Source organism: Oncorhynchus mykiss, chromosome 4, assembly GCF_013265735.2.
Source record: "Oncorhynchus mykiss isolate Arlee chromosome 4, USDA_OmykA_1.1, whole genome shotgun sequence".
NCBI lineage: Eukaryota > Metazoa > Chordata > Actinopteri > Salmoniformes > Salmonidae > Oncorhynchus > Oncorhynchus mykiss.
This window is the reverse complement of record NC_048568.1, coordinates 16960694-16985176: the sequence shown is the minus strand read 5'-3', so window position 1 is coordinate 16985176 and position 24483 is coordinate 16960694. Positions and strand designations below refer to the sequence as shown.

The window sequence follows — 24483 nt, the reverse complement described above, 5'->3', positions numbered from 1 at the left end:
AGTTGTGGCTAGAGAGTGCATCACTGGCCAGTGATAACATTGTTGCACTGATGTATTGAATTATTGCACAGGATAGACAGTGATGTGCACAGTGAAAAAGAGCCAAAAGAATTGACATCCATTAGAAAAATGGAAATCACTTACAAACCACTTGAGCAACAAGACAAGCAATGACATGGCAAGGCAAGCAATGACATGGCAAGACAAGCAATGACATGGCAAGACAAGCAATGACATGGCAAGGCAAGCAATGACATGGCAAGACAAGCAATGACATGGCAAGACAAGCAATGCCATGGCAAGGCAAGCAATGACATGGCAAGGCAAGCAATGACATGGCAAGACAAGCAATGACATGGCAAGGCAAGGCAAGCAATGACATGGCAAGGCAAGGCAAGCAATGACATGGCAAGGCAAGCAATGACATGGCAAGGCAAGCAATGACATGGCAAGGCAAGCAATGACATGGCAAGGCAAGCAATGACATGGCAAGGCAAGCAATGACATGGCAAGGCAAGCAATGACATGGCAAGGCAAGCAATGACATGGCAAGACAAGCAATGACATGGCAAGACAGGCAAGACAAGCAATGACATGGCAAGACAAGCAATGACATGGCAAGACAAGCAATGACATGGCAAGGCAAGCAATGACATGGCAAGACAAGCAATGCCATGGCAAGGCAAGCAATGACATGGCAAGGCAAGCAATGACATGGCAAGACAAGCAATGACATGGCAAGGCAAGCAATGACATGGCAAGGCAAGCAATGACATGGCAAGGCAAGCAATGACATGGCAAGACAAGCAATGACATGGCAAGACAAGCAATGACATGGCAAGACAGGCAAGACAAGCAATGACATGGCAAGACAAGCAATGACATGGCAAGGCAAGCAATGACATGGCAAGACAAGCAATGACATGGCAAGACAAGCAATGACATGGCAAGACAAGCAATGACATGGCAAGACAAGCAATGACATGGCAAGACAAGACAAGCAATGACATGGCAAGGCAAGACAAGCAATGACATGGCAAGACAAGACAAGCAATGACATGGCAAGACAAGACAAGCAATGACATGGCAAGACAAGACAAGCAATGACATGGCAAGACAAGACAAGCAATGACATGGCAAGGCAAGACAAGCAATGACATGGCAAGACAAGCAATGACATGGCAAGGCAAGACAAGCAATGACATGGCAAGACAAGCAATGACATGGCAAGACAAGCAATGACATGGCAAGGCAAGCAATGACATGGCAAGGCAAGACAAGCAATGACATGGCATGGCAAGACAAGCAATGGCATGGCAAGACAAGCAATGGCATGGCAAGACAAGCAATGACATGGCAAGACAACAATGACATGGCAAGACAAGCAATGACATGGCAAGACAAGACAAGCAATGACATGGCAAGACAAGACAAGCAATGACATGGCAAGACAAGACAAGCAATGACATGGCAAGACAAGACAAGCAATGACATGGCAAGGCAAGCAATGACATGGCAAGGCAAGCAATGACATGGCAAGACAAGCAATGACATGGCAAGACAAGCAATGACATGGCAAGACAAGCAATGACATGGCAAGACAAGACAAGCAATGACATGACAAGACAAGACAAGCAATGACATGGCAAGACAAGACAAGCAATGACATGGCAAGACAAGCAATGACATGGCAAGACAAGCAATGACATGGCAAGGCAAGACAAGCAATGACATGGCAAGACAAGACAAGCAATGACATGACAAGACAAGACAAGCAATGACATGGCAAGACAAGACAAGCAATGACATGGCAAGACAAGCAATGACATGGCAAGGCAAGACAAGCAATGACATGGCAAGGCAAGACAAGCAATGACATGGCAAGGCAAGACAAGCAATGACATGGCAAGGCAAGACAAGCAATGACATGGCATGGCAAGACAAGCAATGGCATGGCAAGACAAGCAATGGCATGGCAAGACAAGCAATGACATGGCAAGACAAGCAATGACATGGCAAGACAAGCAATGACATGGCAAGACAAGCAATGACATGGCAAGACAAGACAAGCAATGACATGGCAAGACAAGACAAGCAATGACAAGACAAGACAAGCAATGACATGGCAAGGCAAGACAAGCAATGACATGGCAAGGCAAGACAAGCAATGACATGGCAAGGCAAGACAAGCAATGACATGGCAAGACAAGACAAGCAATGACATGGCAAGACAAGACAAGCAATGACATGACAAGACAAGCAATGACATGGCAAGACAAGACAAGCAATGACATGGCAAGACAAGACAAGCAATGACATGGCAAGACAAGACAAGCAATGACATGGCAAGACAAGACAAGACAAGCAATGACATGGCAAGACAAGACAAGCAATGACATGGCAAGGCAAGCAATGACATGGCAAGACAAGCAATGACATGGCAAGACAAGCAATGACATGGCAAGACAAGACAAGCAATGACATGGCAAGACAAGAGAAGCAATGACATGGCAAGGCAAGCAATGACATGGCAAGGCAAGCAATGACATGGCAAGACAAGCAATGACATGGCAAGGCAAGCAATGACATGGCAAGACAAGCAATGACATGGCAAGGCAAGCAATGACATGGCAAGACAAGCAATGACATGGCAAGGCAAGCAATGACATGGCAAGACAAGCAATGACATGGCAAGACAAGACAAGCAATGACATGGCAAGACAAGACAAGCAATGACATGGCAAGACAAGACAAGCAATGACATGGCAAGACAAGCAATGACATGGCAAGACAAGCAATGACATGGCAAGACAAGACAAGCAATGACAAGGCAAGACAAGCAATGACAAGACAAGACAAGCAATGACAAGACAAGACAAGCAATGACAAGACAAGACAAGCAATGACATAGCAAGACAAGACAATAGCAGGCTAAACAGTGTTTATTGTTGAATATCTACATTTCATTAAAATGCCAGTTAATATATTATAATTGTCATTAAACTACATGTAGTCTACACTGAAGTGTTATTTGCAGTTGTCACTATGACGATGAACACACCCTGAAGCACTGAATGGTCTGTGTTACCACTTTATGAATAGGCCTACAGCGTCACAGTAGGACGCTTTGATCGACAGGTGTAGGATACTGATTGACAGGTGTAGGATCCTGATTGACAGGTGTAGGATCCTGATTGACAGGTGTAGGATACTGATTGACAGGTGTAGGATCCTGCGGAACGATACACTTTCCTCTAGTGTGGATGTTCACCAACGCAGTTCGTTATAGTCCTTGGTGTGGACGGCCCTTAACTGTTACATTGGTAAAGGCCTCCTTTTTGCGGTAACATGAATATGGTATGAATACAGCAGGCGATTTCAACCACTGATTTGATAGAATTTTAAACTGCAACATTTATAGCCTACTAATAAGGGATTTAATATTCCCTGCTATTTGGTTTTAATTACCATTTTGTAGGGGAGGTTAACGTGTTTTTTCCCCCAAACGCTCAGGGAAGTCCAGGTAAAATATTACCTCCATGTGCCCCCTTAATATACTGTAAATAACGTTCACTCCCTAAGGGTGGGATGTCCTCATGACTGTAAGCCATGTTATTGGTGTGATAGGATGACAGTCATGTCTGCGGTCTATGCCATTGGTTTGATGCGATGTCCGTCATGTCTGTGGGCCATGTCATAGGCAGCTCCACACATACAAGAAGATGTGACTGCCAGATACGTGGCTCTAAGGGACACTGTACTGATGGTTTGTATTGAAACATCAACTACAACAGCATCACCAGAGCTTTGATAGGCCGTCTGTACCTTGACAGAGAAACACTGAGAATGGAAAGACCTTTTCTATGACATCCCCCTCAGGTCTACTCTCCCAGTAAATACAGATCACAAGTGACCTTTATGTAAAATATCCTCAGGTGGCAAATGGTTCTGGTGCGAACCTGGAAAAAAAAAAAAATTGCTTTACATTTTTGTCACAGCCAACATTAGCATTCCTATACTTCAGGCTATTTGTCAATGGAGTTGTTTTTCTTCTACTTGGAAATTCTTCTTCCAGCTAACACTGACCATGTAGACCACAAACACTTTTAGAGGTGCCTTTAGCAATGTTTGTCTTGGAACCTTCTCTGTGTTCTCTAAGGCTTGGTTTGGCATTACTGGTGTAGTACAGCTACTTTCCCCTAGTCAGTCAGCAATTCACAGAGCCACTCTCTCCCTCACCTGGCTGGCTCCCATCAGAATAGCTACTTGTAATGATAATTATAATAATACTACTACACGGGACTTAAGAAGAGCTTTTTCAAAGACCCAATGATGTAGAGTCATCCAGAGAGACACAGGACTCTGACAGCACCCCCACCTCACTACACCCTGGCCTGGGTCACTACATCACTCTGCTGGGTGACCTGATGTCAACACCACCTATGCTCCACTAAATTATGGAGCTGTAAACTGTACGAAAAAAAAAAACCCTGTGGGATGGATCAAGTTGTCAGAGAGAATGAGAAACAAGCCGGGCGGCTGCCCTCCCCTTCCATTGATCCCCTCCACCCAGTTTGACCCAGGGGCTGGATGCACAGCGGTCAGTCATTAGCGCTGAACCCTCTCTGACCCCCCTGACCAGGACTACAGCAGAGACAAACACACAGACAGTTAGTATGGGTATTCATCCGTCGTGACATTTCAGCGAGGGCGTAGAGGGGCCATTCAATTACAGAGGGTCACACACACACACACACACACACACGGAGGGGGGAGGTATTGCACAGAATAGCAAAACAAACAAAACAGCTAAGATATGCATTCAAATTAATGTGTGTGATAGAGATTGCAGTGGGTCCATCAGGATGCTACAGCCAGCAGCATATGGCTGAGCTAGGGACTGGTCTGGTCTGATCTGGTCTGTGCATCTCATTAACCTTTTGTGTGGCTCAGAGACAAACACAATAATTTGAGAAGGGATCCACACAAGCTGCTGTCTGCTGGGCACAGGGCTGTCTGAGCACGGACACACTGCAGGGTTACTGCATCCCACCACCGCCTCTCCCCAGCCACCTCACTGTGCCGTAGATTACTGACCAGGCAATTCTTGGGTCTGAAGCTTGTTTTGTCAAGAGGTGGCCTGGCTGGAGCTGGGTAATGTCAAAGCAGAAGTTGCTCCATACAAGGGATGGGGGTACTGAACTGTTGGGGTGCCTTGAGTCAAAGAAGCAGGAAGGTTTGAGTAGTATTGTGTGGAGGTATCACAACCGAACTGTAGCGAGAGAGGACTAATTAACTTTACTGGCAGTATTCACCATGTTTAAGTACTGTCATTAGCCACAGATACTTATTTCTCCCTGATGTCCCTCACCCCCTGGGCAGCATTAAGTTACATAATCTTCTAATGCACAGCCCACTCAATCAGAAGTGCTCACATTGAACTGAAGTGGCTCTCCCAGCTGTAAATACCTTGATAATTACAGGCTGCGGAACATCGATTGACAGCCACTGGTGAACCTCTAATGGAAAGGGAAAGGGGTGAGATGGAAGAGAGGGATGAGAGAGGTGAAAAGAGAGAAGGCTGGGCAAGATGGAAGATAGGAGAGATGGATAAACAGTGTTGCAGAGGGAGGTGGAAGGGATTAGATGGGAGAGAGGGATGAGATGAAAGAGGGGAGAAAATGGTGAGAGGGGAGATAGAAATGAGACAGGAGAGGGGTGAGATGAGAGAGGGATGAGGGGGACTTACGTTGTCCCCACTGTCCGCTGTTAGGGTTCAAATAGTTGGGGTACAGTCCCTGGGGCTTATCCAGTCGATTCAGAACCTTCCGGATGTTCATGACCTAGGAGGAGGAGGAGGAAAAGAGTTTCTACTTTCTCCCTGCAAATACCTCATGGCCGCCTAATCTTCCAGCAGCACGGCACAGTAATGCACTTTAAATGGCCTTACTGCAGGAACGGCAGTTAAGGGAGGCATAAGAGAGAGAGAGGCCGGTGGCTCGGAGCGGAAAGAAGGCATTTTACCTGCAGAACAGGCGTTAACATGAATAGTAATCAAGGTCACAGCTATGAATAACCCCATCATCAGGCTGGCTGAGTGCTCAGTTACACTTGGTGTTAATGCACTGGAATGGAATGTGCTGTGGCTCCCAAGCTCTCACCTTCTCTGCGAAGGCTGGGTTCCCTGACAGCTTGGAGAGGTGCATGAACTCCAGGTGCAGGGTGCCGTACTCCGCCAGGATGCTGCTGCCTCCAGACGCCCACGGCCAGTTCCTCCCGATGCCACTGCAGCGACAACAAGACAACGCAGCTAATTAAGTCAGCTTCTCCAAACACTGTTACTGCATAGAACACCAAACACAGTTCTACCAAACCTCAGGTCCACCAAACATCACTGCACAGGAAGAGAACATAAAACACTTACCTCAGTCAAAACATTTACCTCAGCCAAAACCCCACCACACAAACATTCCCTAGAGAGCTCACGCCTCCATAAACCTGCCAACTTATGTCAACCCTACACACGTCAGTGGGGTCAAAACCTTCCTCCTGTCTTAGGAATGTGACTTTAGATGTAGTACTCATCTGTTTTAACATCACACCAAATTAACTTAAAAGACCACACATTACTCCACTGATACTATCTGTTCACAGTATGTGTGATATAAAAATGTCCACCACAATGTGTATCTGGGCTGCCTGATAGTTTTTAAACAGCAGGCCCGGGTCAGAGCTGCCCTTCTAAATTCTTTCTGTTACCCTGCTTCCTGTGTGATATCGCTTCCTGAGTCACCCTGATGGGCCAGTGTGTGTATTAGGACTAACCATATTTCAGCCTGCTAATGGTGTGTAATCATTGACTCCCCAAATAATAACTAGTGTCACTTTTGTTATTCTAGCTTTTGTGTGAGAGACCGAACACTGGGAGATTTCTGTCATTATCACTGCATGAATCAGTTCTGGCTAGTACAGCTGGGCTGGAGGGACCAAAGGGTAAGAGCCAAAAACATATCCCTGTGTGGGCGAGCGAGCGTGCGTGCGTGCGTGCTATGTAAAACATATTCTACCCAGACTCCCAAATTGAACTGGCATCCCTTTGACTTCATTAGAAAAGCAAACTTGTTTATAAACATTAGTGTAACTAATTTGACCTTTCTCCGTGCCAAGAATTGGATTGAAGCGATTTTCCAGGTCCGTATTTCAAAAAAAGGGCTGACAAAGCCCAACAACCTATAGCACGGAATTCATTAGAGAAACAGGCAGGCAATGCAGAGGTCTCCAGTCGATGACATCGTGTATTCATAAGGTCTTAGTGTTGCCACCAATGTCATCATTCCTATTGCTGAAATTATCTTCCACTATCACTAATGATCCAGGGCCTGCCACAATGCTAGGCTCATGCATGCAGGCAACGCATGAACGTGCACACACAAATACACAGGGCCTTGGAACGTGACCCTACATCCATCAGCTCCCGTGGCCTGGGCCATAGGGAGGGGAAGAGAGGGAGAGGGAGAAGCAGCCAGGAACACACTGCTCAACCTTTTTAAAGCTGGGTGTGTATTGTAATAACCCCCGTCCTCAACCACACGCTGTGCCAAAACAATTTGTTTTTCATTACACAGCTGATTAAATCATGTTACACAAATTCTGGAAAGAAAATCACACAAAATGTCTGGGAGGAAAGAAAAGGGAGAGAAAGCGTCTGTTCCTGGGTCAGAAAACCTAATTGGTGTTTATGATTGTTAGTGCCCAGATCCATTACCAGAAACTTAATCAGATTGCCACAGCCTGGAATGGAGAGGATATATGCACGTGTGTGACAGTGAGTTGTGTGACGGTGTGTGTGGGTTATTTGTCAAGAGTGTGTGAGCTGAGGAGAATCAGATGACATCAGTATCAGCGGTGTACCTGCTGCAGCCAGCCATGAGGTTAAGATAGGTGGATGCAGACAGACCTGTCATCTCTCCTTCTTCTCCATAATGGTCCATTACAACACAGTACAGTGAGATCTTGGCTGCATTGCGGCCCAGCACTGCCATGTCCTCTCTCTCCAGACTATAAAGGCGTCAGCATGCTTCAGTTCGGCTGGCGCCGAGCGAACTCGGCTAGCGAACCGAACGAGTGTTCTCGTATACGCCATTAAAAAAACTTTGAAAAAGTGTCAATAGTACTTTGTCCATTTCGAGACTCCGTAGCCAATATAAACTTCCTCAAAAATGTCATTCATTTTGATGTTTTTGTGGAAGAAATCAGTCGCGCAACTTTACATCTAACTAAGATGTTACGTGCAGTATTTCTCCATAAAAATAATGTGCATGAAAACAAGTTCTCGTTGAATGACAACAAACAGTGCATTCGCAAAGTATTCAGACCCCTTGACCTTTTCCACATTTTGTTACATTACAGCCTTATTCTAAAACGGATTATATAGTTAGTTTTCCTCATCAGTCTACACACGCTACCCCACAATGGCAAAGCAAAAACTGTTTTTATAAATGTTTACAAATATATTAAAGATATAAAACAGAAATACCACATATACATAAGTATTCAGACCCATTTACTCCGTACTTTGTTGAAGCACCTTTGGTAGCGATTACAGCCTGGAGTCTTCTTGGGTATGATGCTACAAGCTTCCCATTCTTCTCTGCAGATCCTCTTAAGCTCTGTCAGGTTGGATGGGGAGCGTCGCTGCACAGCTATTTTCATGTCTCTTGTCCGAAGCCACTCCTGCGTTGTCTTGGCTGTGTGCTTAGGGTCGTTGTCCTGTTGGAAGGTGAACCTTCGCCCCAGTCTGAGGAGCTCAGGAGAAGGTTTTCATCAAGGATCTCTCTGTACTTTGGTCCGTTCATTATTACCCTCGATCCTGACTTGTCTCCCATGTGCCTTTTACTGAGGAGTGGCTTCAGTCTGGCCACTCTACCATAAAGACCTTATTGGTGGAGTACTGCAGAGATGGTTCTCACATCTCCACAGAGGAACTCTGGAGCTCAGTCAGTGACCATCGGGTTCTTGGTCACCTCCCTGACCAAGGCCCTTCTCCCCCAATTGCTCAGTTTGGCCGGGCGGCCAGCTCTAAGAAGTCTTGGTGGTTCCAAACTTTTTCCGTTTAAGAATGATGGAGGCCACTCTGTTCTTGGGGACCTTCAATACTGCGTAATTTTTTGGGTACCCTTCCCCAGATCTGTGCATTCACACAATCCAATCCCGGTGTTCTAGGGAAAATTCTTTCAACCTAATTGGCTTGGTCCACTGTGGGACTTTATATAGACAGGCGTGTGCCTTTCCAAATCATGTCCAATCAATTTAATTTACCACAGGTAGACTCCAATTCAAGTTGTAGAAACATCAAGGATGATCAATGGAAACAGGATGCACCGGAGCTGAATTTCGAGTCTCACAGTAAAGGGTTTGAATACTTATTTACTTTACTTAAATAAATTTGCAAAAATGTTTTTTTTTAAAGTTTTCGCTTTGTCATGGGGTATTGTGTGTAGAAAAATTATTTATTTAATACATTTTAGAATAATACTGTAATGTAACAACATGTTGAAAAAGTGAAGGAGGGGCTCCCAGGTGGTGCAGTGGTCGAGGGCACTGCATTGCAGCGCTAGCTGTGCCACCAGAGACTCTGGGTTCGTGCCCAGGCTCTGTCGCAGCCAGCCGTGACTGGGAGGTCCATCGGGCGACGCACAATTGGCCTAGCGTTGTACGGGTTAGGGAGAGCTTGGGCGGTAGGGATATCCTTGTCTCATCGCGCACCAGCGACTCCCGTGGCGGGACGGACGCAGTGCACGCTAACCAAGGTCGCCAGGTGCACAGTGTTTCCTCCGACACATTGGTGAGGCTGGCTTCCGGGTTGGATGCGCGCTGTGTTAAGAAGCAGTGCGGCTTGGTTGGGTTGTGTTTTGGAGGACGCATGACTTCCAACCTTGGTCTCCCCCAAGCCCGTACGGGAGTTGTAGCGATGAGACAAGATAGCAACTACTAATACTACGAAATTGGGGAGAAAAGGGAGGTAAAATTCAACATAAAAAAAAAAGTGAAGGAATGCACTGTACTACAGTGCCTTGCGAAAGTATTCGGCCCCCTTGAACTTTGCGACCTTTTGCCACATTTCAGGCTTCAAACATAAAGATATAAAACTGTATTTTTTTGTGAAGAATCAACAACAAGTGGGACACAATCATGAAGTGGAACGACATTTAACAAACAAAAACTTAAAAATGTCATAACATATGCACTATCTCTTCGGAACTGCGTTGGCTGGGAAGCATGTGGATGCCTTAATAAGAGCTGCATTTAACCTGACCACTCGTCTGGACTGCACTCTGAGCGCCTGAAATGGATCCCCCCAACTCCCTCCCTCAATCTGTTTGCCTCTCTCCCTCCCTCTCTCTCTGTTGGCCTCTCTATCTATCTTTTGGCCTCCCTCCCTCCTGTGGTCTATGTGTCAAATCCCTTCCTAAGCCCTTGGATGAGATCTAAATCCCGAGGAAGAATAACAACAGGGAGCATAGAGGAGCCCAAAACAAGCACACGGCTAAGCCTAAAGGTACAGGGTCGAGGATGAGTGTGGTTCAAATGCTACATTTACATTACAGGGAGTGAACTCTACTACCTCTCTCTCTTTCTCTCTCTCCAACTATCCATATTCCTCTCCCTCCTTCCTCTCTGTTTAACTGTTGCCTCAGGTCTGGAATCTGTGTGCACTAGGTCCAGTTCAGTGGTTTCTACCCATTCCTTTTACGGGAAAGAAAGAGAGACGCAGGCTGGCACTAACAAATGTGCAGCTCTGTGTACATAACGAAGTGGCTGAAAGGACCTTGAGAGAACACAAACAGCCTTCTGGACAATGAACTAACAGTGTGATACACTCCACTTTACTCCAGTCAGGTGCCAATGCCTTTGTATGGGGGCAGCGGGCACACAGAAAGGATACTGAAGCTTTGGCTTACTGCTTCCTGTTGTTAGCTCTTAGTTCCAAACCTGATCTCTCCTCCATATCTCTTACTCGCTCCAGGCGAAATGGGAGCTATAGATCCGCAGTCAAGGGCTTAATTAAATTCCTTAAATCGCGCGAGTCTGCTATATCCTGCGGGGCTGAGGAGGCTGGGTGGGGTATGTGGGGATCATTGTAGCTCCAGGAGCTCGTCTGGTATTGCCCTGGAGTAGTGTCCTGGGAGAGCGGCTGGCTGCTGGAGAGCTACAGCACAGATGGAGGAGGGTCTGTCAGGACTAGACAGCTACTCCAGTGGCTCTTTCAGAGACTGCAGCAGCCCACACACACACACACACACACACACACACACACGGTTTTACCGTCCCAGTGGCTCGAGACATTTTGTTCTGGGGATACTCAGTTAAGGTTAAGATTAAGGTTAATGTTGCTTCTCGTGTTGCAGAAGTATGAACGTGATCCTTTAAATGGAGATGTTTTCCAAAACAACCTTGTCTGCCAATCCAATTACAGGTAACGTATAATAGCTTACATACATCTGAGTCTGAACCTCTCCCTTTGTCCCAGTGGCACCAATCCTCTTACCATCAACTATCAACTTCACTTTTGCTATCCTGGTTTCATCAGGCCAGAGCTATAAACGGCAGCTGTAATTAATATTTGAGGGACGGCCAATACTAGATGAAGCGGTGCTCCTGTGTATCACTGTGTGAAAAACCTCAATGGCTTCTCTAATTGGGCTACTCGGAATCTAGGCTTATTAATCAAACCACTTTCCCCCAGACTCTCGGGATGGATTGTACATCCTGAGAGTGAACCGCAACGAGTAAATCTGCTAAAGCTGCCATATTTCATACCAAGACGGCGAGAGAAAAAAGAGAGCTGGCTTTAACTTTGTGTGATGACATCCGCTTGAACTAAAAGTTCAATTTGATCGGAGAGTAATTTCCCGCTTGCCATTTTATAAGAGGGAAAGGGGAATTCTAAAAGATACATAAAAATGGAGCCATTATTCCCTGAGTCGGGAGACTAATTTATAATTATGAGAACTAATACTCCAGGCCTGGAGTCTGGCCTTGCTGGACCTGCTCTTTGTCCCCAGGAAAAAAAAAACACATGACGTCTACTCTAAGGTACTAAATATAGAACCTGTCTTACTGAATCACAACCAACCGAGGAGAGCAAATCTACACCAGGGCCCTATGATCCAACTGTTTACAGGGAATTACATAAACGGCAGGCAGACTATTCATTTTTTTTTATATATATATATATATATATATATATATATATATATATATATATATATATATACTGAACAAAAATATAAAATGCAACATGCAAACATTTCTACGTTCAAATAAGGAAATCAGTCAATTGAAATAAATTATATGAATTAATCTATGAATTTCACACGACTGGGAATACAGATATGCATCTACTGGTCACAGATATCTAAAAAAAAAATAATAATAAAAAAAAAAAAATTAGGGACGTGGATCAGAAAACCAGTCAGTATCTGGTGTGACCACCATTTGCCTCATGCAATGACAATCCTTTGCATAGAGTTGATCAGCCTGTTGATTGTGGCCTGTGGAATGATGCCCCACTCTTCAATGACTGTGCGAAGTTACTGGATATTGGCGGGAAATGAAACATGATGTCGTACACGCCGATTCGGAGTATCCCAAACATGCTCAATGGGTGACGTCTGGTGAGTATGCAGGCCATGGAAGAACTGGGACATTTTCAGCTTCCAGGAATTCTGTACAGATCCTTGAGACATGGGGGCCGTGCAATAGGAAATACAGATGAATGGCACAACAATGGGATCTCGTCACGTACTCTGTGCATTCAAATTGCCATCGATAAAATGCAGTTGTGTTAGTTGTCCTTAACTTATGTTTGCCCATACCATAACCCCACTGCCACCATGGGGCACTCTGTTTACAATGTTGACATCATCAAACCGCTCACCCACACAACGCCATAGACGCCGTCTTCCAGGTACAGTTAAAACCGAGATTAATCCGCAAAGAGCCCACTTCTCCAGCATGCCAGTAGCCATCAAAAGGTGAGCATTTGTTATGATGCCGAACTGCTGTCAGGTCAAGACCCTGGTGAGGATGATGAGCACGCAGATGAGCTTCCCTGAGACGGTTTCAGACAGTCTGTGCAGAAATTCTTCGGTTTTGCAAACCCATAGTTTCATCAGCTGTCTAGGTGGCTGGTCTCAGACCATCCCACAGGTGAAAAAGGTGGATGTGGAGGTCCTGGGCTGCCGTGGTTACACGTGGTCTGCGGCATATTTTAGAGTGGCCTTTTGCCCCCAGCACAAGGTGCACCTCTGTAATGATCATGCTGTTTGATCAGCTTCTTCATATGCCACACCTGTCACGTGGATTGATTATCTTGGCAAAAGAGAAATGCTCACTAACCAGGATGTAAACAAATTTATGGACAAAATTTGAGAGAAATAAGCTTTTTGTGCTTTTGGAAAATGTATGGGATTTTTTTATTTCAGCTCATGAAACATGGGACCAACACTTTGCGTTGATATTTTTGTTCAGTATAGTTAAACAGAAATCAACATCTCACATTTTTTTTAATTCCAGAAGCCTTCCATATGTTAAAACTATTCATGGCTTAGTTTCGCTCCACTCACAACTACTGATCCTTGCTTTCAGACCATGGTATGACGCAATACTACACTTTGATTGACAACTTCTCTGTACCTGTGCTACATGTCATTTGGTGAAATAAATAAGCCATCTGCCAGGTGTAAGCGGTGATGCTGCTGACAGCACTGTTGCTATGGGCTTGGTGGGGTAAATGGGACTAGTGATGGGATAGTTTTTTGGGGGGGGCTGTCTTTTGAAAAGGGATATGGTGCAAATGTTTACTTCGGTTTAAAACAAATAATACGTTTTTCTTAGACATGTTAAACCAGCCATCTTCAACTAGTTGAATTTCAAATGACGTGAACACCAGACCACGTTGCTATACTCCTGCAGTACACACTGAGTACACCAAACATTAAGAACACCGTCCTAATATTGAGTTGTACCCCGCCTTCACCTTCAGAACAGCCTCAATTCATCACGGTGTGGACTTGACAAGGTGTCGAAAGCATTCCACAGGGATGCTGGCTCATGATGACTCCAATGCTTCCCCACGGGAAACTGTTGAGTGTGAAAAACCCAGCAGCGTTGCAGTTCTTGACACAAATTGGTGCGCCTGGCACCTACTACCATGCCCCGTTCAAAGGCACTTCCACTGAATTCAGAAAGTATTCAGACCCCTTGACTTTTTCCAAATTTTGTTAAAGCCTTATACTAAAATGCATTAAATAAAAATGTTTCCTAAATCTACACACAACCTACAACGACAAAACAAACAGGTTTTCAGAATGTTTGCAAATGTATATTTATATTTTTTAACAGAAATACCTTTACATAAGTATTCAGACCCTTTGCTATGAGACTTGAAATTGAGCTCAGGTGCATCCTGTTTCCATTGATCATCCTTGAGATGTTTCTACAACTTGATTGGAGTACACCTGCGGTAAATTCAATTGATTGAACATGATTTGGAAAGGCACAAACCTGTCTATATAAGGTCCCACAGTTGACAGTGAATGTCAGAGCAAAAACTAAGCCATGAGGTCGAGGGAATTGTCCGTAGAGCACTAAGACAGGATTGTGTCGAGGAACAGATCTGAGGAAGGGTACCAAAACATTTCTGCAGCATTGAAGGTTCCCGAGAACACAGTGCCCTCCATCGTTCTTAAAACAAAGAAGTTTGGAACCACCAATACCTTTCCTAGAGCTGGCCGCCAAGCCAAACTGAGCAATCGGGGGAGAAGGGCCTTGGTCAGGGAGGTGACCAAGAACCCAATTGTCGCTGACAGAGCTCCAGAGTTCCTCTGTGGAACCTTCTAGAAGGATAACCATCTCAGCAGCACTCCACTAATCAGGCCTTTATGGTAGTGACCAGACGGAAGCCTCTCCTCAGTAAAAGGAACATGACAGCCTGCTTGGAGTTTGCCAAAAGGCACCTAAAGACTCTCAGACCCTGAGAAACAAGATTCTCTGGTCTGAGGAAACCAAGATTGAACTCTTTGGCCTGAATGCCAAGTGTCACGTCTGGAGGAAACCTGGCATCATCCCCACGGTGAAGCATGGTGGTGGCAGCATCATGCTGTTGGGATGATTTTCAGCGGCAGGGACTGGGAGACTAGTCAGGATTCAGGAATGACCAGAGCAAAGTACATCCTTGATGAAAACCTGCTCCAGAGCGCTCAGGACCTCAGACTGGGGTGAACGTTCCCCTTCCAACAGGACTTAAGCCAAGACAACGCAGGAGTGGCTTCGGGACAAGTCTATGAATGTCCTTGAGTGGCCCAGCCAGAGACGGACTGGAACCTTGATCGAACATCTCTGGAGAGACCTGAAAATAGCTGTGCAGCGAAACTCCCCATCCAACCTGATAGAGCTTGAGGAGATCTGCAGAGAAGAATGGGAGAAACTTCCCAAATACAGTTGTGCCAAGCTTGTAGCGTCATACCCAAGACTCGAGACTGTAATCGGTTCCAAAGGTGCTTCAACAAAGTACTGGAGTAATGTGTCTGAAGCGTATGTAAATGTGTTTTGTGCTTAGGGAAAAAGCGATTTAATCAATTGTAGAATAAGGCTGTCACATAACAAAATGTGGAAAAAGTCGAGGGGTCTGAATACTTTCCGAATGCACTGTAAATCTTTTGTCTTGCCCATTCACCCTCTGAATGGCAAACAGACAATCCATGTCAATTGTCTCAAGGCTTAAAAATCCTTCTTTAACCTGTCTCCTCCCCTTCATCTACACTGATTAAAGTGGATTTAAAAAGTGATATCAATAAGGGATCATAGCTTTCACCTAGATTCACCTGGTCTCAGTCTGTTATGGAAAGAGCTGGTGTTCCTAATGTATTGTATACTCAGTGTCTTGGACACTTAGGTAGGCTCCAAAGACAGACACATTACCCATGAGGCTATTGTGACGACATGAAACGAGTCAACTGCAATTTAAAGCCAGATATAAAATTATGGTTAACCTTTGGAGAAAAACAAATCAACCCGTTCTGTATGCTAGTGCTTGCTTACATTACACGAAGGTACAGTCAATATTCAAAAAGAGCAATGCAGCTATTTACTTCATACGGAGTGGGCCGAGGGGGTGATAGACTATTACCCCTGTTGTGCTGGTTTTCACCACCCCACTGGCTTGAACGGATAAAATAAGATTACTCACAGCAGCGACCTTCGATTATATTTGACTCTATATTCCTATCCCGGGGAGAGAGAAAAAATATACTGAGGAAAGTTAAGGAAATCAGTCAATTGAAATAAATTTAAATCAGGCCCTAATCTATTGATTTCACATAGGTGGGCCTGGGAGAGCATAGGCCCACCCACTGGGGAGCCAGGCTCAGTTTTTCCCCACAAAAGGGCTTTATTACAGACAGAAATACTCCTCAGTTCATCAGCTGTCCAGGTGGCTGATTTCTGACAATTCCGTAGGTGAAGAAACCAGATGTGGAGGTCCTGGGCTGGCATGGTCACACGTGGTCTGAGAAATTAACATTAAATTCTCTGGCAACAGCTCTGGTGGACATTCCTGCAGTCAGCATGCCAATTGCCATTCCTATAAAACTTGAGTCATCTGTGGCATTGTGTTGTGTGACAAAATTGTATAGTTTAGAGTGGCCTTTTATTGTTCCCAGCACAAGGTGCACCTGTGTAATGATCATGCCGTTTAATCAGCTTCTTGATATGTCACACCTGTCATGTGGATGAATTATCTTGGCAAAGGAGAAATGTTCACTAAAAGGGATATAAACTAATTTGTGCCCAAAATTGGAGAGAAATAAGCTTTTTGTGCCTATGACAAATGTCTGGGATATTTTATTTCAGCTCGTGAAACATGGAACCAACACTTTACATGCTGCATTCATATTTTTGTTCAGTATAATTCATTTTTATGGCACGGCAAGGACGCTAGTGAGGTTTCTCACGACACAATGTGGAGATTAAGACAAGCACTAAGACTCCAGTGACTAATGTCACCAAACTAATTGGTAAATCAAATAAATAATTACTACACTTTTGTATCATATTGCTATGATTTTATTGGTATTGTGCCCCCGGCTCTCAAAATATGCCATTATAAATGATAAGGTAATGTCTTTAAAATTGTTCTTCTTGTCTACATCTCTGGAAGGGCACATTTCATCCCTCCGAAGCATCCCTACCAGGGTAATGAAAACAAGTCATGTTGGACTAGGAACATGCTATCTTGAGAAAGCTTATCTTGAATAAAATATAGGCCTAGTTTGGCTCTGGCCAGATAAAAAACATGAAAATAACATCAAATGACACTGTGCTACGTGTGGGAATGATGGACACAGACGCGCGCACACAGACACACGTCCCTGATCAACCCCCCCCTCCCCCCTCCCCCTCCCTTCTCTCTAACAATTTCCAATTTAATTGAATTTAGGCAGGTTAAGTCAAGTTAAACTGATGTCAGGCTTCGGCGGCAGGGAACATTTGATTTGGGAATCCTTTATCTTGCTTATGGTACTATTAAAAGGAGATGGGAGAGGGTGCGGAGAGGAGATAATCCAAAGGAAATGGATTCAGAGGAAATATTTCATAGTGTCGGACTGAGAGGGGAGGCACTCCTTCAGTGGCAGGGTTCATCGGCCAGCACACTCTCTGGCGATCCGGGAGGAAGAGAAGAGTGGAGGGAAAGAGAAAGAAGGGGAGAAAGCAGGAAGAGACTGTCTGGAGTAAGTGTTATCTTAGTCCTCCTCCTTCAAAGGATGCCTGTGTGGCGTGGCGTGCCAGGTTGTGTGTGAAGCAATACAAAGACGCTAAAGAAGAGCGCACACGCCAGTCCCACCTGAGTCCTAGCATTAATAATGAAAAAATACGAAGTTAGATGTTTATTCATGAGAGACATCTTCCTCTGTAGAACTTTAGACTGGAGACTATCACCTGAAAGGAAGTCCGCATAGCTTTTTTGAACTTGGGTCTCACTTCATGGACCGTTGATATTAGGGAAACTTTAAGTCACACTATGACACAATTTTATGTGAGGTTAGTAATCGACAGTCCAAAGGGGTTTGGAGTCAGGGACGAAGCTTAGAGTCTATTGGAGAGCTGCTGAGGGTCAGGGGGCTACTGTGAGGTGCTGCTGTCTGTCTGTCTGGTACACCTGCAGACTGGGGTTGCAAAGCTACTGGTCATTTACCAAAGTTACCAGAACCTTCAGTAATTTGTGTAATTAACAGAAATCTATGGCAATCTATCGTAATGTTAGTCATTTAGCTTTGAATATTTTTTTTTTTTAATATAGCAGGGGTCTCCAGCCTTTTCTAGCAAGCTACACATTTTTTTCAAGCTTTCAAATAGGCACATTCTTCTCTTTTCCTTTCCCCTGCAACTCTTCCCTGGATCCTTGGTGTACAAGATAAGTGCACCGTTTTCTGTCAATATATCTGGTTAATAAATAAGGGGGGCCCTATAAAGCCGGTGATTTTCTCCCCAAATTGTTTTATATTTTCCCAAATTATGTTTGCTCAGTTTTATTTTTCCTGATTTTAGATTATTTTGGTTTTTCACACTCAAAATTAAAACATTTAATAGAGAAACAATGAAATTGGATGTTCTGAGTCCATGTCACTGCTTAAATCGTGAGCGTGGCCAATGGCGCGGTCTCTGACCAAATTTGAGGCCCTCCTCTGGGCCACAGAGACCTTTTTGCTGTTTTAATGTAACTGCCCAGTATTGCCAGATTTCTATGAAATATTACCTATAATTTCTTACAATATGAGTGAAATAGTTTTCCTTCCAAAAATTGGTAATTAAGTATGTTAACTCTACTGGATCAGTGTCCCGAAATTGGGACAGTTGCTGCTCAATATGCGATATTTGACTAGAATGGCGTAGTAAACAAAAGCCAACTTTCCGGGACATTGACATGTCAAATCAAAGTTTATTTGTCACGTACGCCGAATACAACAGGGATAGATAGACCTTACAGTGAAATGCTTACTTACAGGCTCTAACCAATAGCGCAAAAAAAGGTATTAGGTGAACAATAAGTAGGTAAAGAAATAAAACAACAGTGCCTGTGTCTTATATGGTCAGAAAGCTTAAATGATTGTTAATCTAACAGCAGTGTCCAATTTACAGTTGCAGAAATTGACCGAGAGAGTGACACGAGGAGTCCTGCACGCAAGAAAGATTGGAAGGAGAAGGTACTTTTAGATCAGTAAGTAAAATATATTTTGCTTATTGTGCTAATCCAGTTGTTAAAATGGTTACATATTCATTTAAGATATTTGTCTTTGATTTCTATATATAGCACCAGTCAAAAGTTGGCACACCTTCTCATTCCAGGGATTTTCTTTATTTGTAATATTTTCTACATTGTAGAATAGTGAAGACATGAAAACTATGAAATAACACATGGAATCATGTAGTAACCAAAAAAGTGTTAAACAAATAAAAAAATAATGAATATTTGAGATTCTTTAAAGTAGCCACCCTTTGTCTTGACAGCTTTGCACACTTTTGGCATTCTCTCAACTAGCTTCACTTGCTTTTCCAACAGTCCAAAAATCTACCAGCCACTCATATTTTTATATCAGGCAAAACAATACATTTTCACCAAAAATACAAATAAAAAATTACCTGACAAAAATGGACGAGGATGCTTTGTAATGTTTCTAAAACAATACATGTATTACTAGTAAGAAGTAATGTAGTATAGTATATTGCTTCATTTCATTTAATTTTTTGTTACCCGATTCTTTCAACCAAAATATCACAGACAAAAAATGTTCACCTGCCCCTTTAAGGACGGGAGGTTACCATAATAACGTGACTGAGTCATGCTTGTGCCTGTGAGATTGTGAAAGAGTCTTCCCTAGCAATTGAAACTAAAACATTGAAAAACAACCTCTCTTGTGAAGAAAACAATGCCAACACAAAGAAACAAGGACAAAGTGTCACTTCAGTAGACTTTCGTTTCAAGGAAATTGGACCAACTTTTATGCCTGTGCGCAGCACTTCCAGCCCCCAGCCAGGCAGTGTTGCTTTGCAAGGTAGGATAGGTTATAAGATTCATAATTCTTTGACCTTGTGCAATTAATTGACCAGATATGAAACAAAACGGTAGAAATAGTTTGAAAACAGCTACTGCAGCATTTATTTTACATTTTTATTCACAAATGCGAGTGAAATGCTCACACTGTGGAGCCCTGACCACCCGCCGGTGAAATAGACATCTTACCCGCCAATGCTAAAATATACCCCTTTGTGGCGGGTGTTTTAGGCCCTGGTCTGAGCTTACCCCAACAACAGAATGGTGTGGGTGTATACCAGGCATTAAAACACATTCATGGAAGTCGACCACTGATTGGTCAGCTCATCATCTTGAGGAGTATTACATCATACTCTATGAGGAAATAGCAAGCATTTTTTAAGTTTGAGGTGGCTTTTGTTTCTCCAATTTAAGCTTTTGACACAAATACAAGTGTTGGACAAATCAACATCATTATTTGGGTAAGAGTTACCAGAATATTAACTTGTAAGTGAGATTTTCACTGGACACTTACTTTAAAGCGAATGTTCTGCTCTTCTAAACATTTTGCAATGGGACGGAGAGAACATTTTCGTTTCAAAGCTAGTTTCTTGCAATTCTAGACATCTTGCCATGGCTTACGTCATGTTCTTATGCTATCTGAGTGACTCAAACATTATAACTAAATCCATGTGGGCCACATGACATGGTATTTTTTTACATTTTAGCTTCTGTCTTGTGTTTATTCTGGTGGTTGTTAGTTCTCAAAGAATACCTTATTTAAAAAATATAACTCCTTGATATTTTATATCTGGTTTCAGTGGTTTGAAGTTTACAATGTTTTATCATCCCAAAAATGATTTATAAAAAAATTAAACAAATGAAATAAAAAATGACACCATATTTTTGAGAGCGGCAGACACGATTTAGCAGCGGCGGCCGCTGGTGGAGACACTGAAAAGTGTGTAAAAAAAACAAAGGATATTTAATGCTGAAATCCTTTTATCATTTTATTATTTCATATATGTTATATGTGAGAAGGCCACACAGAGGCCCAGAGACAATTACAGACACCTGTGAGAGTCTAAAGTGCTTGATTTCACATAAAGGTATCTAGTCATGTATCTAGCACAACTCTTTTACCATTGCCTCTTTGATTAAAGGTTTTTGCAGTGTTTCACAGAAGTAAAAACACCTCTTATGTTTCAAACGGCTAATTAAATGATCCAATCCTTCTGGTGTTGTTTTGTTTGATTATTCTAGCGGTGCGGTTATTTTCTTTTAATGTAAAACCCCGAGATGAAAATGACTTTTTTTCAAAAAACAAATACATTTCCTCCACTGCAGAAGGATGAAAAGAAAGGGATACAAACAAGCAGAGAACAGAAGAGATGAAGCTCAATCAGATTGTTGTTCCAGGGTCACAATCAATTAGCAGCTAATGAGGTGGCAAGCCTGTGTGCCAGGGACTTTCTAACTCTGTGGTCATTGGAGGACCCTGGTCATCCTGATTCCTCCATCTGTGACCTTAACAGGATTTCTCTCGCCACGGTAGCCATGCACACTAGGATGACTCGGTCATATACCAACAATAAATGGCCTCATTTAATGACCCGTGAGAGCCAAGCGTCGACCCAGTCCGTCTCACGGCGACATGCAGAGCTATATTCATCTGGACGTTCACAGAAGGGAGGATGAGAAGAAGAGGGTAACGAAGGACAGAGGTAAGGGTCTATGGACCCGGAGAGAGAGAGAAAGGGATGGGGCATGCTTTGACCATACTCCCATGGGATTCCTCCAGTGCCAAAGATCAGTTCTGGATCAATCTGGCTCAAGGTTGTAACACCGTGGGTCCTAGTAAAATGTAACCAGATATCTCTATGGGGGATCATGTCAAATCTAAGTGATTTGCTTTTCTGGGAAAGCTATGCTGCTGATAAACTTGATAAAAGTGTTGTCCCACTTAGGAGACAAGTAGGAGAAAATGCCCTTGAACATTTTTATGAGATTTACACACTTGCTAGAGAGCACTTCTTTGTTTACGCCCATACGCCCATTCGACACCCTCTTAAGCCTCAGCCTCACCCATCTCTTAAAGAATTGACACGTAAACGCATGGCCAAACGTCAGTATTGTCGACCCCTCCATTATCTCAGCCAATCATGGATAGCCAGCAAGGACCCTGTCTTTCTCCCTATTCTTGCTCTCCAAATCAGCCCTGGTTCCTACCATCCTTCCTTCATTTGCTAGATGTGAATGGCTTGGAAGTAGTAGCCTTTAAAAGCCTCTGTATCCTCATTAAACCACTAACAGAGTGGCAGCGCTAAAGTGGCAGCTGCTCTGCATGGCCAGGGCATGCTATCTACTCCAGCAGCCTCTATCAGTTAATGACTGTTACTAGAGGTGAAGTTCTCTCTCTTATGTGAGGACTGATGATGTAGAGCGGGTCTATATATAGACGTCATCCTCTTTGGAAAGGGCTGGAGGCCAGTAGGGTTGTTCTCAGGTCAATAGGCTTACAGGTGTAGGAACATCCCTCTACAGATACTCTGTTTTCTACAAAACAGACTAAGGCCTACATAACCGCTGAGCACAAATGATCTGCTCTGACTGCAACACTATGATTGCTAGTATGGTTCGTGGTTTTCAAGTTAAGTACAAAAGGATGTAAACTAGGATGTAAAGTATGAAAACTTAGTGTTACAAATCTTGGGAATGGTCTTCGAAAACATTCAAAGTCACTTGGCTTAACGTTAACTGTTCTCTGAGGAGAGTGGAGGGAAACTTCCTGTAGCTGTCTGAAAGTGGGTTACTGGTTTTAACATATCTGATGTAAGCGGATGAGAGTGCGTCCCTCCATTTAAAGTAGGACAAAGTGCAGATGCCAAAATAGCCCAAACATTCCTCCTTTCATTACAGATAAAGTGGCTGTCATCTTTGAATTGGGTTACGCTGTTGCTGTCGACAATTCACGGCTCAAATACATGTATTTAACCGCTCATGGCAGTAGCCTAGTTATGAGTCCTTGTACTTTTGTAAGAGGGGAAGGTGAAGAACCATCTGGGAGGGAAAATAAGCATCAGTCTTCATGCCATTTAGCAGACGCTTTTATTCAAAGCAACTTAGTCATGAGTGTATAGATGGGTTAGCTGACAATGTCACGAAAACAATGCACATGCTGAAATAGGGCAGAAGACTGAGTTGTTATGATTCTCAACGGCCAGATGGCTACCGCCAATGACAAGAAGCTTCCGTGTGGGGAATCGTAAGTGACTCGATTCAGCTAGTTTCATCTTGTTCTTGATACCATGTCTTGTTTTGAGGTGTTTTGACTGATTTCATGTCAATAGTAACGTAGCTAAAAATTTGCTAGCTAGCTAACCAACAACTGTAACGATGTACTGTATTTAAGAGACAACAAGTGCTCATTGTAACAATGTATTCAACAAATATTGAAGACTATCTCAACAATCTAAGCCAACCCTGTCTGTTTTACTCATAGTTGCACACGGTTGCTAATCAACCAACCCCTCTATACATTAATGGTAGGGGTGGTCCAGGGAATCGAACCCACTATCCTGGCATTGCAATCCTCTACCAATTGAGCCACAGAGGACCACAGACTCATCCAAGTACACACAGCAACACACACACAGATGAAACGAGAAGGAAAGTTGTTGATCAATATCAAGTCATCTCTTTCTATATGCCGGGAGAGAACAGTGAGTTTAGATTCAGAATTCCCCAAAGGGGACCACTTCCCCCTCTTAAGAGCTTTCTTAGAAACAAGCACCAACAAAATGTTCAGATGAAAAACACAGGGAAGAGGGCTGGCCAGACATAACCTCCAACAAGAAAATGAGTCACAAACAAAACCTGCCAAGAGGCTTTTGACAGCACACAGCGTTCGTCTTGTTAGTCATCACGTTAATGAGAGAGAAGGAGTGGGAGAGCTCTCTTAACACAGCTCACTATTAAGTGGATGGTGCTCCCAACTGATGCTAATCTGCTTCTTATAGTCTCTAGACAGAAATCATATACATATGCCAGGCTCTACATTAACTTACATACTAAGGGAAGCCTATTTTTCTCCCATATCTAAAGAAATCCAGCATATTCACTCCTATGCCTTGCCATCTCCATATCAGAAATGCCATCTGTGGTCAAGGTCTGGTGGGCTCTATAAAAGCTAGGCCAGCTACAGTATGGTTCAGTGGCGCGGTAAATTCATCATTGACACCAATCTGTTGAGGCCCCTGGGGGCCAGTGGTGGGGTTAGGGCCAGGCAGGGGTCCTCTGGGGCCTCGGCTCTAACTCCAGGAGACTGGTAGCTCCAACCACCATGTGACGATGCGTGCAGAAAGCCCTTTCATTCGCCATAAGCGGGGAGA

At 43.8% G+C, this 24483-nt stretch overlaps 1 protein-coding gene across 2 annotated transcripts in view; it reads right to left on the bottom strand.

Annotated features, from left to right (window-relative positions):
* The window catches only part of LOC110522207 (mannosyl-oligosaccharide 1,2-alpha-mannosidase IA), a 163494-nt gene that overhangs the window by 18743 nt on the left and 120268 nt on the right, over window positions 1-24483 (bottom strand). For both annotated transcript variants that reach the window (XM_021600408.2, XM_036975779.1), the window contains exons 6-7: window positions 6162-6285; window positions 5750-5843 (exon numbers count right to left, since the gene is read on the bottom strand). In XM_021600408.2, coding sequence (XP_021456083.2) covers window positions 5750-5843; window positions 6162-6285 — 218 coding nt within the window. The remainder of the gene's footprint in view (window positions 1-5749; window positions 5844-6161; window positions 6286-24483) is intronic.